The 14663-nt window shown below is 32.6% G+C and overlaps 3 protein-coding genes across 3 annotated transcripts in view; 2 read left to right on the top strand and 1 right to left on the bottom strand.

The window, feature by feature from the left end:
• Window positions 1-415: 415 nt before the first annotated feature.
• hdm (meiosis specific with OB domains hold'em) lies at window positions 416-6268 on the bottom strand. Its single transcript, XM_088266631.1, has 9 exons — window positions 6007-6268; window positions 5349-5416; window positions 5121-5271; window positions 4951-5034; window positions 4443-4536; window positions 2866-3086; window positions 1827-1971; window positions 858-1050; window positions 416-744 (listed from the first exon to the last, which is right to left on the bottom strand). Exons 1-9 carry the CDS (start codon window positions 6251-6253, stop codon window positions 574-576), a joined length of 1374 nt encoding a protein of 457 aa, XP_088122757.1. The 5' UTR covers window positions 6254-6268; the 3' UTR covers window positions 416-573.
• Window positions 6269-6818: 550 nt separating this feature from the next.
• Dnai2 (dynein, axonemal, intermediate chain 2) lies at window positions 6819-12241 on the top strand. The gene is made up of 11 exons (XM_088266619.1): window positions 6819-7050; window positions 7120-7267; window positions 7601-7862; window positions 8355-8464; window positions 8643-8794; window positions 9225-9359; window positions 9644-9725; window positions 10352-10530; window positions 10620-10752; window positions 11082-11186; window positions 11860-12241. The coding sequence occupies exons 1-11, from the start codon at window positions 6854-6856 to the stop codon at window positions 12085-12087; spliced, it is 1731 nt and encodes a 576-aa protein (XP_088122745.1). The 5' UTR covers window positions 6819-6853; the 3' UTR covers window positions 12088-12241.
• Window positions 12242-12895: 654 nt separating this feature from the next.
• Window positions 12896-14663, top strand: part of Zip48C (Zinc/iron regulated transporter-related protein 48C) — a 135060-nt gene continuing 133292 nt past the window's right edge. The window contains exon 1 of the mRNA XM_088266620.1: window positions 12896-13137. Within this exon, the coding sequence (XP_088122746.1) occupies window positions 13030-13137 (108 nt within the window). The 5' untranslated portion in view covers window positions 12896-13029. The remainder of the gene's footprint in view (window positions 13138-14663) is intronic.

The raw sequence follows: 14663 nt of genomic DNA on the forward strand, positions 1-14663 counted from the left end.
CGCTCCTTATGTGGACCATACGCAATTTACTAATTGTCATGTCTGTCCCATAGTTCAGACGAGGACTACCGAAGAATTATCAGCAATAGGCCTCCTGGGCACGAGGAGCCTGATGATAGCTTGTAAAAGAGACAAGCTTGATTAAGGCTCTTGGGGAGCAGAGGAGTACATGGCCCAGCCCTAGCCAACAGAATGGCCTTTTCATAGCAACATTCGTTGGTTTATTTCCATGCTCCTCACAAAGTCAAACTACCAAACACCTAAATTTCGTCTTAAATTGCTATTTTCCTAAATGTTTGTCTGTTTTATCTCCTCATCTACCCAGTCCTTTATCAATTTTTTTATTTCCACACATTAGTTACGAAAAAATAAAACAGGCACCACCAAAAATGGATTGATGAAACAAAAAGGGGTTTTACTTTTATTTATTTAAAAGAAATCAATAATATTTTATTATTCCTGAGATTATTAAAAAATATTTTAGGTGAATTATAATTATTGTTAAGTTATTAAGAAACATAAATTAAAATAAGCAATGGATTTTTAAAAAATTAATAATGAAAAGTTGTTTTATCAATAAATAGGCAGTTTGCTAACAATTTCATTAGGGTCGCCTCGGGAACAGGAAAGTATAGAAATCATGGCTCCCTTCACGACAACAATTTTAACAGCGCATCGTTCCAAAAGTAGTTTCCATTTTAGTTGACCTTTTTCGTTGATGTCCATGTTTATAAATTTATTTACCTAGAACAATAAACAAGATAGTGTACAACCATTTTATTTCGCGTTGACATATTCAAATTTGCAGCACTATTTATTAAAAGCAGCTAGAGATCAAATTAGGTAATGGTACTTACATCACATTCCAGAATACTTTCAGCATGTTTTCCGTTCAATCGGCAATTTGTAAGGGTACCGGTGTGATCAGTCAAGTTTACTCTTATATCATAACTCGCTACTACTTTAGGAAATTGGGTACCAACAGCCATTGGGCAATTAATATTTCCACAAATCTTATTCATTCCTTTAATAACTGAAGAGCATTTTTCACTAAAAATAAGTCAAATGGATGGTTTATTTTTTTTCTTTATATGTATTTTTTTGTCTCTAATATTGCATAATCCAATAAGAGAAATAAATATTATTATTACAAATTCTTTTTTGTAAGAACAACATGTAAAATTATATTCAGCGTATCTCAATTTATTATGTATCAGCTTTTTTAGACAGCTTTAGAGTCACAGGATTTCTAATAATACATTAACAACTTCTTGAAATCATATTTTTGGTATTCATATTGTGTTTTAATCAAAAACGTTATTTTTAAATGATACCTACCTTGAAACTAAAAACAGGAAAAATATTCCCAATAAACACACAGTATTGGTTGTATGTGATTTTTGTATACCTATATATCGCTCACTCCTTTGAAGAACGTCATAAATAAAAAATCGACAATTTTCAGTTGTGCATGTTTTCGGAATGCCCAGAAAATATACTATATCCCACCAAAAGAGGTATATTTTTAACTTAATATTTACTCGCTACAGGGCAGAAAATATTGATTAGCATTTTGAAGAAAAGGTATTGTTTAATTATTTTTTTAAATATACTAAATATTTTTCAAATGGAGAAAAAACCTTCAGGTTTTACCTTAAAAGATCTGTTGCACAATAAAAAGTGGCTTGATATTTATTTTTAATACATTGTGTTATATTTTTAAACTTTAAAAACGTTCTCCTGAAAATACAAGTTTTTTTATTTATGACATTCTTGAAAGGAGTGAGCGATATATCAAACGTCTAATATTTAATAAACATTATTACCATTGGTACATAACGGTTTTGCAGCTTCCATCCAAGTCTAGTTGTGTTACCATTGCATAAAGTACAGCAGTAAATTGTTGATGGTCTTCACCAGTTGATCTATCCAATACTTGTTGCACGGTCATTACTGTTCGAATACTTTTCACTGGAAAACAAACAGCGAACTTATAATTTTAAATTGTTGGCTCATGTGGAATTTCCCAATATGTATTCGCAAAATGAATAGTCTGTCTCTGTCTTAAACCATATACAAAAACAACAATTAACTTGAAATAATGTAAGCAAAGTGTGTGTAGTTTTTTTTTTAAAATTATTATTTTGATGTAAAATTTTATTTTACGTTTAAGGGTGTCATACATAACAATGTATAATTTACACAAGCTGGTATGATTACGGTTATGCAATCTTGAGCTCTTTAGCCATTGCTGCCATTCTCTTTTTCCTCTCCCATATTACATTATATTTCTCTTCAATTTCCTTCCCTATGTAGCAATAATCTCTTTTTAATGCCAATAAAACATATTCTACTTGTACGAGTATATCCAAAAGTCTGGAATACAGGACTGATCACTCTGTCATCATGTAATCAAAAATTGATTTTACACTGCATTGATCCTATACGGTTCCCTACACATAACTTGTGTCTGGATAGGGGCAGCTGATAAAATGATAAATAAGTAACATTCAAATTCATTATTCGGATATTTAGTTTATTGCTAGATATTTGCATAATGAATAAAAATAAATCACTTCTAAGAAAAAAATATTTTATGCATATAAATAATAAACTGGTTTTTTCTTGGTGCACAGTGGAAGATTATCTACCAATCAAATGAAGTTGGTTTTTTACTGTATAAGGAAGTGATTTTCTACCATATACCAGTTTTGGAGAAATAAATCAATATTTAAAATGTACCTCGTTAAAAATTCAATAAAAATCATTACAGAGAATGATTAAAACAAAGTATGAGAAAAAATTAAGTAATTTTTAACGTTAACGTTTTTAACCATTAAATAAGTATGATTTTAAAATTCTTACGATCTGGAATGCTAAACGAAAATTGTTCACACATTGTGGGAGGTGGTAAGGGGGCATTTTGAGCAAATTCCCTCAGAGTATCTGCCTCTGGTGTATGAGGGTCTTCCGTGATCACTGTTCGACTGGTAATCTTCCCCACCTGACAGCGGTGAAAATCACTCCATTCCAACTTCACATCAGAGATGAATAATATAGTGTCTCGGGGTTGCCAAGTTGCAGACCTGAAAGTAACTAATTATACTACTTATTTTTTTTAACAAAAATGTTAGTAATACATGTTAATATATCACTCACTCCTTTCGAGAACGTCATAAATCAAAAGTTGTCAATTTTCAGTTGTGCATATTTTCGGAATGCCCAGAAAATGTAGTATATCCCAGCAAAAGAGGCATATTTTTAACTTAATATTTACCCGCTACAGGGCAGAAAGTGTTGTTTCGGCAATTTGAAGAAAAGGCATTGTTTAATTTTTTTTTTTAAATACTAAGTATTTTTCAAATGGAGAAAAAACCTTCAAGTTTTACCTAAAAAGATCTGTTGCACAGTAAAAAGTTCAATAAGTGGCTTGATATTTATTTTTGATACATTGTATTATATTTTTAAACTTTAAAAACGTTCTCCTGAAAAATCAAGTTTTTTGATTTATAACTTTCTTGAAAGGAGTGAGTGATATAACCACTCACCGAGATTTTTATGTCCATCGGTTTCGAGACGTTCCCTTCTCTTCGTCAGTCGTCAGTGCATGTTTGACCTCGGCTCTTAACGCATGTTTGTGCTGCAACCCTTAGTGCATGTTGGTCTTCGGGTCGACCAAAAATCGCATGTGTTAAGCATTTTGTGTAGTTTTAAGTGTGTAAATAGCGCTATGGTAGTGAAGGGCAGAATTGTTTGCATGCTGTAGTAGTGACTGTCCTAACGAAGAGACGGGCACGTCTCGAAACCGGTAGACATAAAAATCTATACTAATATAACTAACATTTTTGTAAAAAAAATAAATAAGTAAAAATGACCAACCACAAAGTAAATGCTTTAAATATTAAAAATATTGAAAATATAATTATATTAGTTCATCTAGGAATAAACCAAATATAACCCAAAAAATTGTATTTTTTTTACATACATGTAAATTTGGAGAAACAAGTCATTACACCAATATTGTTGAATAATCAAATAATTGCCGTATTTAAAATATTCTTTTCCATCAATACTTGAAAGTGGTCAGGTTAGGAGTCGAAACAATCGGCGGCTATGTATGAGGAGATGCATGAACGTGGAAGAGGCTTAGAATGTTTGCAAGGACAGAGTGGTGTGGGCGCTCTATTCTCTCTGCCTACCCCTGCGGAGAAGCGGCGTGATGGTTAGTTAGTTAGTTAGCTATCAATCCTTTTTGATGTCCTATAAGATGCTATACTCTTCTTTTCATTGACCCTATCCACTTTCAAATGGTGCATAAGGCACTGAATTGGATCAACGATACTAATCTTGTATGCACAACTCGTGCAGAGGACACACTGTTGAATTTATTTATTATACCTTTTCATATTTTCAACTTATAAAAGAATGAAGATGAAAGTAACCTTTTAATTGTATCAATATCCCATATCATCAGTCGCAGTGGTTTGGTCGTTGAATGGTCCATAACAGTAACCTCACGGTGTTGGATTTCATCACCTTGAAAATAAATTTATTGCTAAAGGGGAGTATTGGAGTCTGAGTATTTACATAGTTTACGATTTGTTATCGATTAATTCAAGTGATCATTTTGTGTATTATGCAACTTTCACCATTTACCCTAGGTTGATAAGCACATTATTTTAATTTTAAAAAAGATATATATGGAGCAAAAATCAAAACATAATGTCATTCTCAGACTTAACTTCAAAAGCGACATTGATGGCTGAAATTTGTACTTTTTTAGTAAGTAAGCAGAATCTTCATGAATGCATGAGATTTTCACAGAACTATTTCACACACTATGAAACTTCTTTTAATAAATGATCCAGTTAACACTGTGCCAGTCAGGTACGGTGCCCTATGCACCATTGATTAGCCTATAAAGTCAGAAGAAGAAAAAAATACACATACCAACTTTGGTTTTGATTGTTCTTGGAGGTAGTGTAGAACTTACTACAACTAAAAGATCCACTGCGTCTTCTCTAGTGTCTTGAGCTTTTGAAGAAGAAAACATTTTGAATTACAAAACCGGAATATATTTTTTTAAGATTGGCAAACATGCAGATAAAAAAATATGTTACAATTTGTTTCAATATCTTGGAGAGTGAAATATCCTGAAGAAGACTTTGTCGGAACATGTAAAAGATGAAGATATTTGAAGAAATCATCTCCTTCGTGGATATTGATTTCTGACTGTCCTTCATACAAAGTAAGTTGAAATGGTGACGTAACCTGTAACAAATTAAAAAAGGCATTAAAATTTTAGCGCAATTTCTTAAAATTATTTATTAAAATAATAATTCACTTACTTGGGGTTGAAACTGTTCGCTACGCTCTCCTATTTGCCTAATTTTTATTGCAGGGCTCAATACATCTACTAAAAAAGGAAGAAAAAAAATCAAGTAAAATTTCATATAAAACTAAACATCTTAGAAATATTTATTTATTTAGTTGATTGTACACTGGATGTAACCCCTGAGCACTGTATATAAAGATATATTAGATGTGTCAACAGAAACGAAGTATTGTTTTATTTATTATCTAATAAAGCTTGATATGATAAATCCAGAATTTGAGTACAATCAATAAAATAAATATATAATCAACAAGTTAAATATGTTAATTAAAATCATATTTAAACATTACTAGTTTACTAGTAGGTAAAATATGTAAAGTCGAAATAATATTCATCTATGAAAGGAAGAAAAAAGCAATTTTCTTCACAAAGGTCCCAATAGATGGCACTAATATAAGTCAGTTATAATCAAGTTATGAAAATATTTATTAGGATACTTTGTATATACAACATCCAATCATTTTAGAGGAAATCATAGAACATTAACACATAAAAAGTGTTTTTTCTACATTTTGGTTAAGCTGGTACTTTATTTAAAAGTTTAATCATATTATTTCAGAAAGTGGCTATTTTTAAAAAGCTTGTATTCAAATAGTGTTTTTTCTGCTCACCAACATCTCCGACATGAAACATTTCATCGAAAGATATTACAAACTGGGCTGAACCCCAAACTGAAGCATTAATGAAATCAATTTCTGAATCTCTCATAGTAAACGACCATACACCTCTTATTTCATTTTCCTTTTTCTTAGATTTAAACATTCGAGGGCTTGTCTTGGCTATTATTATGCCAATTATAAATGAATTAGTTATATCTATATTAAGAGAATTTAAAGTTAACCGTCGGAGGCCCGCCATTTTAAAATTTGAAAACTTTTAACATTTTCCACCAGATTAGTAAGTTGCCACAGTAAAAAAGTAAATATTTAGAATTCAGAACATATTTATAAAAAAAGTTGTGTAGGTAGGTACTTACTACTGCAGGTGGATAGGGTAAGATCGCCATAGTGAAAATAAATATTAAGAATCAAATATATTCATCGAAAATTGTAGGTACCAATAATATTAAAATCCGTATAAAAATAAATAGGTACCTTACTTACATAATCAATTTCGGTCATGAGAATTTTTCATTCAATTTTAAAATAATGATTAAAAAAAACATAAATTTTTCGCAGAAGCGGAGGGGGAGGGGGAGTTTTACAACATTTGATCTGCTACAATACACAATAACAATAAAAAATAATTATAGACTACATCAATACAGTAATATTCCCCATACACCCATGTAGATATACATGGAGGAACATAGTTACCCACTGTTAATCCATGTTTTCATTTTTATTGATCCAATAATACGTAACTACGGAAACATAATGAATGAAATTAATTTGATGTTATTGGTTTCTGAATAGTTTAAGATACAGCAGGCATTTTTTTTCCAATCACATTTGAATTATGGATTTAACTTTTTCTTACACAAAACGAAGATCAGAATTTGGCAGACAATGTCTGTTTTCTGACAGTGGTACAAGACTAGGCGAATGCATTCTCCCAGATAAGAACATATCAAAGAATTTTGTGTTGAGAAATCCAGTCCATCAGAGTACTCAATACGGAAAATTTTATTCTGATCATGAAGTTAATACTTATCGGTGAGTACAAAGACAAAAAATATCATCAGGCGGAAATGATTTAGAAACTAATATGAAATGAATTTTCAGAGCTGAGTATACGACCAGTGGTATCAATCATGTTGAAGGAGGATGGCCAAAAGATATTAATACGGCAGATCCTGAAGCTACTACAAGATACAAAAGAAAAATTGAAAAAGATGAAAATTACAATCAATGCATTATGCATTTATCACAGGTAATAATTATATATTATATAATAAGGTTAATAATTTGAAAGAAAGTTAATCGGTCCCGCGCTTCAGATATCAGACAAGAATGATATGAAGTGTATATTCAGATGAAAGTAAATATAAAACAAATAAATATTTAATACTAAAATTTTATTTCGGAAGCTCAATTGTACACTATGCAGGTTGATAAAAGAAGACAGGTTTTGTTTATAAAAAATTGCCTTTATACATACCTAGATTACAATGAACTAGAATAAATATAAAAAATCGAATAAAAAAATAATTTTGGATATGGTTGATATGTATAGGAAAAGGATGATTGAAATGATTTCTTTCAGGACATGGAGCATTATATTCTTCAAAACAATGCCATCAATGTTTACCAGACATATTTTACTGAATTAGACCCAGCGCCACCCGTGGAAAGGAGCTCATGCAGAACTATAAATGTGTATCGAGACATGAATGAGAATAAACGTCCCGTCACCTTTTTGAGTTGGTCGGCAGATGGCGGGTCGAGATTGGCAGCTACCCATTGTGATTTGGAATTCCAAAGATCAACCTTTGATCAATGTACACACAGCTACATTTGGGATATAGGTTCAGTTTCAATATTTTTATTAATTTAATTATTGCTTTTACTTTGAAGGACTTTCTGTTCAAGGCTAGAACGAGTAAGGACATTCAACCCCGAGTGTCCTAATCATTGCTGCTATTATTATTTTCTTCTTGTTAATGTTTCTACATCAACTTTGACATATAGCAATAATAATCCTTTGCTCTAATCTATTTCACTTACGTCATCTGTTTCCCTCAAAATATATTTCACTCCTCCCAGATCTGGAGTGCAGTGCTAATCATCACAATCAAGTCAATTTTGGTGCAAATAAGAAGTCTCCCAAATGAAGAATGCAGGAAGAAAACGGAAAATAATATGTGTAGCATTTCAATATATACATATATAATAGTATAATAAAGTATAATTGATCATTTGGTATTATTATTAAAATATTATTCCGACATTTTCAGAGCACTTAATTTAGCTATATTTGCACTTCATTGATTTTTAAAAATGTGTATTATATTTAACAGAGAATCCCAATAAACCGCAGTTAGTCATAAAACCACATGTTCCTTTATGCTGTCTGGAATTTAACCCCAGAGATCCTAATACATTAGTGGGTGGCTTGCTAAGTGGCCAGGTATGATCAAATATTGCAGCTTTGAAAACATAAAATACCCATGTAACATTTTTGGTCATGGTGGAGGCTGATATGGTCACAAAACACATTTTCAAGGCTGTGCCACTGTATTAACCGCCACCACGACTAGTAGAAAACAAAATCAGGTGTTATATGAATTCATTTAATTTTTTGTTAGGTGGCAGCCTTTGATTCCCGTAAAGGATCAAATCCATGTGAAATGAGTCCGATGCACCAGGCTCACAGAGATCCTGTACGAAATGTACTTTATATCAACTCAAAAACTGGAACGGAATTCTTTTCTTCCTCTACAGATGGTCAATGTAAATGGTAAGATTTATTATCATCCCTTTTTTATTTCCTCCCATGCGAAACCAAATGGTGCATAAGACACCACATTAAATTGATGTGGTATTATATATATTTAAAACACTACTTTTAACTGTAGTTTTGTAATTAAAAAAATATATATTTAACAAAATGTTTGTATCTTCAATGTGTTCTCAAATTGTTGGGGACCTGTTAATGTAACTCAAGCTAGTACAAATACAGGTATGCAACCCTGATTTATCGAGCCAATCCTGTTATTCCCCTTTTCCTACCTACTATTTGCCTTCTATTTCTTTTTCCATAAAGGTGTTACGTCCTTCACCTAGAGCTCCTTCACTTAGGTCACCTGTATCCAATCAAATAGTTCCTTCAAAGCTATTAAGCGTCAAAGAATAAACTTTTGTATTAAGTACATAAGTATTTCTTTTAGGTGGGATACAAGAAAACTATCTGAGCCCACTGATACAATGATTATTGATCCCGTGAAAGTTGTCGGGGAAGAACAATCAGTAACTAAAGCCTTGGGAGTTAGTTGTTTAGAATATGAAACTACGATTCCCACAAGGTAATTTTTACACAACATGTGCCACATGTTACACAACATATTATGTAAACATGGTATGCCTTATGTAAATTTACTAATTAGTAGTTATTATGTGAAATGTTGAAAAATAATATTTATCCCTCTTACTCATTCTAAAGCAGAACTAATAATTATGTCTTTTAACTCACCATGTATAATTGACTAAAAAATTTGAAAACTGATTTGTTTGTAGAGAATTAACTATTTTGTCTTGATTGAGTTAAGTGTTTCAAGATAAGTGGCATAATAATTCATTTAATTTGTAGATTTATGTGTGGAACAGAACAAGGTCTGGTCATTGGGGGTAATAGAAAAGGAAAATCACCCATTGAGCGATTACCTGGAAGGGTAAGTAAGACTTTATATACAGTTGTTTGCTTGATGAACAATTTTGAATCTTTCAGAATAAAGAAAAGTGATTACAAAAGAAACAGTGGTGATTTATGTGTTTCATATTTGTTTTACAACCTAAGAGCGCTTGTGCAATATATGGAATTTTACAGCCCGGCAGTCCGGTTTTTAAAAATAAAAGCGACTACGACAGTTTAGCATGATCGAATTTATGCGCATGCGATCACGCACCTACCAAGAGCACCGACCCGAAGAAAGATGAACAAAAGCACAAGCCAATCATCCGTTTTATCACGCTAACTGATGTGCCGGACCGTAAAATTCCATGTAATGTACAAACGCCCTTAGGGTCTCAGCCCCCCCAGAAAGTATATGGTACAAGGATGGTTGTTATTTTGTATTAGTTGCAAGTATAAAAACATTCTTTGTTACACTAGAAATGAAAAAAAAGTTGGATTTTAAAATGTAACAAGGAGATTTAATTTTTATTTTTAGGAGATTGTGATAGTAAAAATTATGAGGAATTTTGCATTATGTGATTGTAATATAAAGTTTTTTTTAAAATTATGTAATCCATACAATCGCTTAAGTTTGATATTAAAATTATTAAAATAAATTTTTAGTACGCAGCACATTTAGGTCCAGTATATGCGCTACAAAGAAACCCCGGCTTTGTCAAGAATTTCCTTACTGTTGGAGACTGGACTGCGCGAATCTGGTCTGAAGATTGCAAAGAGAGTCCTATTGTTTGGACTCACTTTCATCGATCCAAACTCACAGATGGGGCGTGGAGTCCATCTAGGTACAATATCTTAATTTGTTTTTAAATAAATAATGTTTGTTAAAAAAAATCATCTATGGGAAATTATATAATTGTTTTGTTGTCGTTAGATTCTCAATGTTTATGACGACTCGATGGGATGGCTGTTTATGTTGCTGGGATATTTTGAGGAAACAAAATGCACCTGTCATTACGGCACAACTTTGTGATGAACCTCTCACTAAAATAAGGCCACAAGATCAAGTAATATACAATATTTATCTGAGAGTACAATAATTATTTTTTGAAAAATAGAATATGTGTACAACAGTAAGATCAAAAATATTTCAATACTTTCATGATTAATGAGTATAACATAATGATATAAAAAACATTGTTTTTTTCTCCTCATGAGTAGACGAGGGTGTGTAAGGACAAAAACTTGACCTATACAGAACACTTTGGTGAAATAAATATTGACTATATTTAAAAACATACTCATTTATATGTTTAAAAATATTTGTTTACTTTATTTAGACAAAATTCAATATTTTACACAATTAAGAACCAATTTTATTTTGTATATTTTTTAGGGAAGACTGGTTCCATGTGGCAGTCGAAAAGGAGCTGTCTATTTAGTAGAGTTATCTGAGAACTTGGGAATATCTGCTAAGAATGACAAACTTCTCATGACTAATGTAAGCATTTAATTTCGGGTATTCAAAGTTTTAGAGTACATTAAATCACCAATCTTTTAGGCTGATGATGAACAATGTACATAGTGTGATCCGAAGATGTTAATTACAAACATCAACAACCCATATACCTTTACAAAAAAAGGGTTTTTTATGAAAGTGTCTCTAATTTATTATATTAATATAATAATATCTATCTGACTCTTTAGTGTTGAAGTGGAGACTGACTGGAGCATTTTGTCGTAACATAATGTCGTAACATCGCTCGCAGCGAGCATCAGCGAGCATCCGAAACTATGGATGGAGCGCTCGGCTCGGTGTACTGACTGCCTGAATGCTCGCAATGAATGTGTTACGTTACGACAAAATGCTCCGGTCAGTCTCCACCTTTAGTGGTTAACACATTAAGTTAACGTGCCGGGGTTCCTAGCTTTCGACTCCCAGGAGAGCCAAAATAAATATTTGTAATTTTTCACTCTGATGTTTATTAAATGGACTGGAATCTGAAGGGCAGGGTTGATCACTTCATTGAAATATACATATTTGTGCATCTTTTTTGTGTTCTTGTCCATAGCCTTTTAGCTGTTACAGTGGGTAAGGATTTGTGAAACAACAAAATGAATGACATCTATATTTAAACTGTAATTGAGATGTTAAAACTAGTATTTTATATCAGATGTTCGAGCGTGAAAGCAAACGTGAGCGTATCCTAGAGGCTCGAATGCGGGAGATTCGGCTGAAGATGAAGGTACGCGGAGGGCAGAATCCTCAGGCTCCAGGCAGTGGAGATCAGGCAGGCGGCTCTGATCGGGATATCTTGGACGCGGAGACTGAATACCGTCAGATCGTGGACAGCGAGAAGGCGACCCAAACACCCACTGTAGATGATATACCTACAGGTTAACATTAACAACCAGAATGTTTTAGATTAAATGTATTGGCATAAATATTATGGATCAATTGTACATATAATTAATTTTATATTATTTAATAAAATATATATTCCAGTGAATTTTCTTCTTCTTAGTAGTATTCACAAAAAAATCACCAATTTTTTTTTTTTTTTACACAGAACATAAAAGTCTGGGTATTCAAATGGCTTACAATATGGTATAGCTGGCACAGAGATTACTTCAAACACAGTGGAACATTTACCATTCTGCACATTATTGAACATTCATATTGCCCTCAGCCCTCATTGTTGCAATTGCATTTGTATCTTAGTTGAAACGGACAGATAAAAAATTATATACTGGACAGATGAAACTGTCATCTGTTGGGAAATTTATGAAGTAAATAGCTTTCTCCCTCTGACAAAAGGTGAGAATTCTTTCAATTTTATTTTTACCTATAAAAGGACACCAAAAATGTTAATTCAGTTCTACTACTTTTAATAACATCGGATATTACTCAAACAATGTATTTAACCCCTTGAATATTTGTTGGTTCAAAAGAAAATATTTGATTCTGCTACATCCAAACAAAAATGTAAAATAAATAGCATTGTCATATTTTGAAATTCCCTAATTTTTCTCAAAACACTCAGTAATCCGAACAATCCACTCCACGATTTACGTTCGGATGAGAGAGCTAGGATTGTAAATTTTGATAATGAAAAAAAAGTTTTTCTCAGTACCTACTAAAAGGCAATCAAAATTTTAAACCGGGAATTTCAAAACATTTTTATATGGCAGCACTGGCAGGAAAACGTCAATTGAGTTAATGTCAGCCAGTTTTATGCCAGTTCGGTGAGCGAGTTAACGCGGTGTTATTGTGGATAAGTATTAGGAAAAGTAAAAAACATTGTGTGGTGTGGTTATCAAAGTGAGTGCTGTGATCTCAAAAAATGTTAGAAGGGTACGGTCCTGTAACCCAAGCCCTGCTTGGGACATTATTTACCTGGGCAATGACTGCTGCAGGCGCAGGGCTTGTAGTCGTCATCAGAGGAACTAAGGTACTCCTACTCAAATTTAATATATTATATTTAATTTCGTGTTTGTCCTTATTGCGAATGATGTGCACCTTATATTTTCCTTACATTATATAAAGTTTCAAGTGTGGGTTCCTCGAGCGCCCGACGCGGCTGCTGAGGAACCACGCTCCATCATTTATTTAATTTTCTCCGGACATTTACATCTCAAGTCTACAATTTTTTGCTCATCTTTAAATATTGTGATTGGTGTTAACTTGAAATGGTTAAAAGTTATAATTTTACAAAGGTTAGCTGTTAACTGATGAAAGTACATCAAGAATATCATTGCGTCGTTCAATATAGCAATGCGGTCCTAAACGGTGTAGTGTATTTCTAAGAATCTGTGCCGAATGAACACATGTGGCAATCGGGCGTTAAAAAGTGCTTTGTGTTCGTCCCTTAAGGGTACGTTACGACCATAGTGTATTCATCCGAAACCTCTAGCTTCTCGGGAATAAATGACTGCAATAAAAATGTGCAAAGACAATAACGATCCTAGAACATGTGCTTAAACAGTTAAATTGGATGAAATTGAACTACAACCTTAAATACGCCAGTTCCCGTTCGTATTAAAGCGAAAGCGGAAAACCTCAGAGACAAAACAATCATGTCGGATAACGGAAGGGCGGAAAAAGAGGATAAAAGTGAAGTCCCGTTTGAACTGTGCTAGTCTGGAAGTTGGAAGTTGGCCATCCACAATGACGAGGAGCTCAACAAGCTGCCCTCCAGCGTGACGACCATCGCTCAGGAAGGCGTCCTGCCCAACACCTTGGCCATTCTCCAGCCCGTGGGATCAAGAGGAAGGCGTTTTAACTTGTCGGCTCATCTTTTCCCCGCTCCAGACTCGACGGCCTGAGACCGATTGACGACGTTTTAATCTATTTATTTTTTGTACATATATTATTATCATCTTCATCCTATTATTATTATTATTATCCATGTCTTTATAAGCGCCTTTGAGGTAGCATTATATGAAAATGGCGCTATACAAATTATCCAAATTATTATTATTATTATTATTATTATTCGCGCACATAACCTCTCGTGTGAAGTGCTTTTGTATTTTGTTTACGTTTGCAATCCACAGGTTATGTTGATATTAATTTCACTATTATTTTATTTGATTACTCTCAAAATACATCTCAGTTATTGCTCTGTTTTACTGTATGATAATCGTGATAAAATATCGCCTCAATTTTTTTTTATTACAAATAAAAAGAAATTAAAAATCCAAGTATGTATCTACTTGATTATTAAAATATATTTATGTAAATTGCATTAAAACACATATGAGTGAAGATATTTTACCATTAAAAAAATATTTGTATGTTCCTATTTATTATTAAAACTGTTCTAAAGTCATTCTAATACAATAATGTAGATACTCAGCTTTATAAGTATATCCATCCAATTTATAGATACAACCACACCGAGACACCTGTCGCAATTTACTGAAACGGCCGTACATGAAACGATGAATATATTTTTTTCTGTGCATGTTTTATGTA

Source organism: Brachycentrus maculatus, unplaced genomic scaffold (assembly GCF_059751285.1).
Source record: "Brachycentrus maculatus isolate JH-2025_06_01 unplaced genomic scaffold, ASM5975128v1 h1tg000272l, whole genome shotgun sequence".
NCBI lineage: Eukaryota > Metazoa > Arthropoda > Insecta > Trichoptera > Brachycentridae > Brachycentrus > Brachycentrus maculatus.

Bases quoted from the DNA above. Each gene is read 5' to 3' on its own strand.
- hdm (XM_088266631.1), bottom strand. From the start codon at position 6,253: ATGGCGGGCCTCCGACGGTTAACTTTAAATTCTCTTAATATAGATATA. The intron at 5,417-6,006 runs GTGAGCAGAAAA...TTCCTTTTTTAG, and splicing joins GTTTCATGTCGGAGATGTTG to TAGATGTATTGAGCCCTGCA. The intron at 4,537-4,950 runs GTATGTGTATTT...TTTATTTTCAAG, and splicing joins AACAATCAAAACCAAAGTTG to GTGATGAAATCCAACACCGT.
- Dnai2 (XM_088266619.1), top strand. From the start codon at position 6,854: ATGGATTTAACTTTTTCTTACACAAAACGAAGATCAGAATTTGGCAGA. The intron at 7,268-7,600 runs GTAATAATTATA...GATTTCTTTCAG, and splicing joins GCATTATGCATTTATCACAG to GACATGGAGCATTATATTCT. The intron at 10,531-10,619 runs GTACAATATCTT...TGTTGTCGTTAG, and splicing joins GGGGCGTGGAGTCCATCTAG to ATTCTCAATGTTTATGACGA.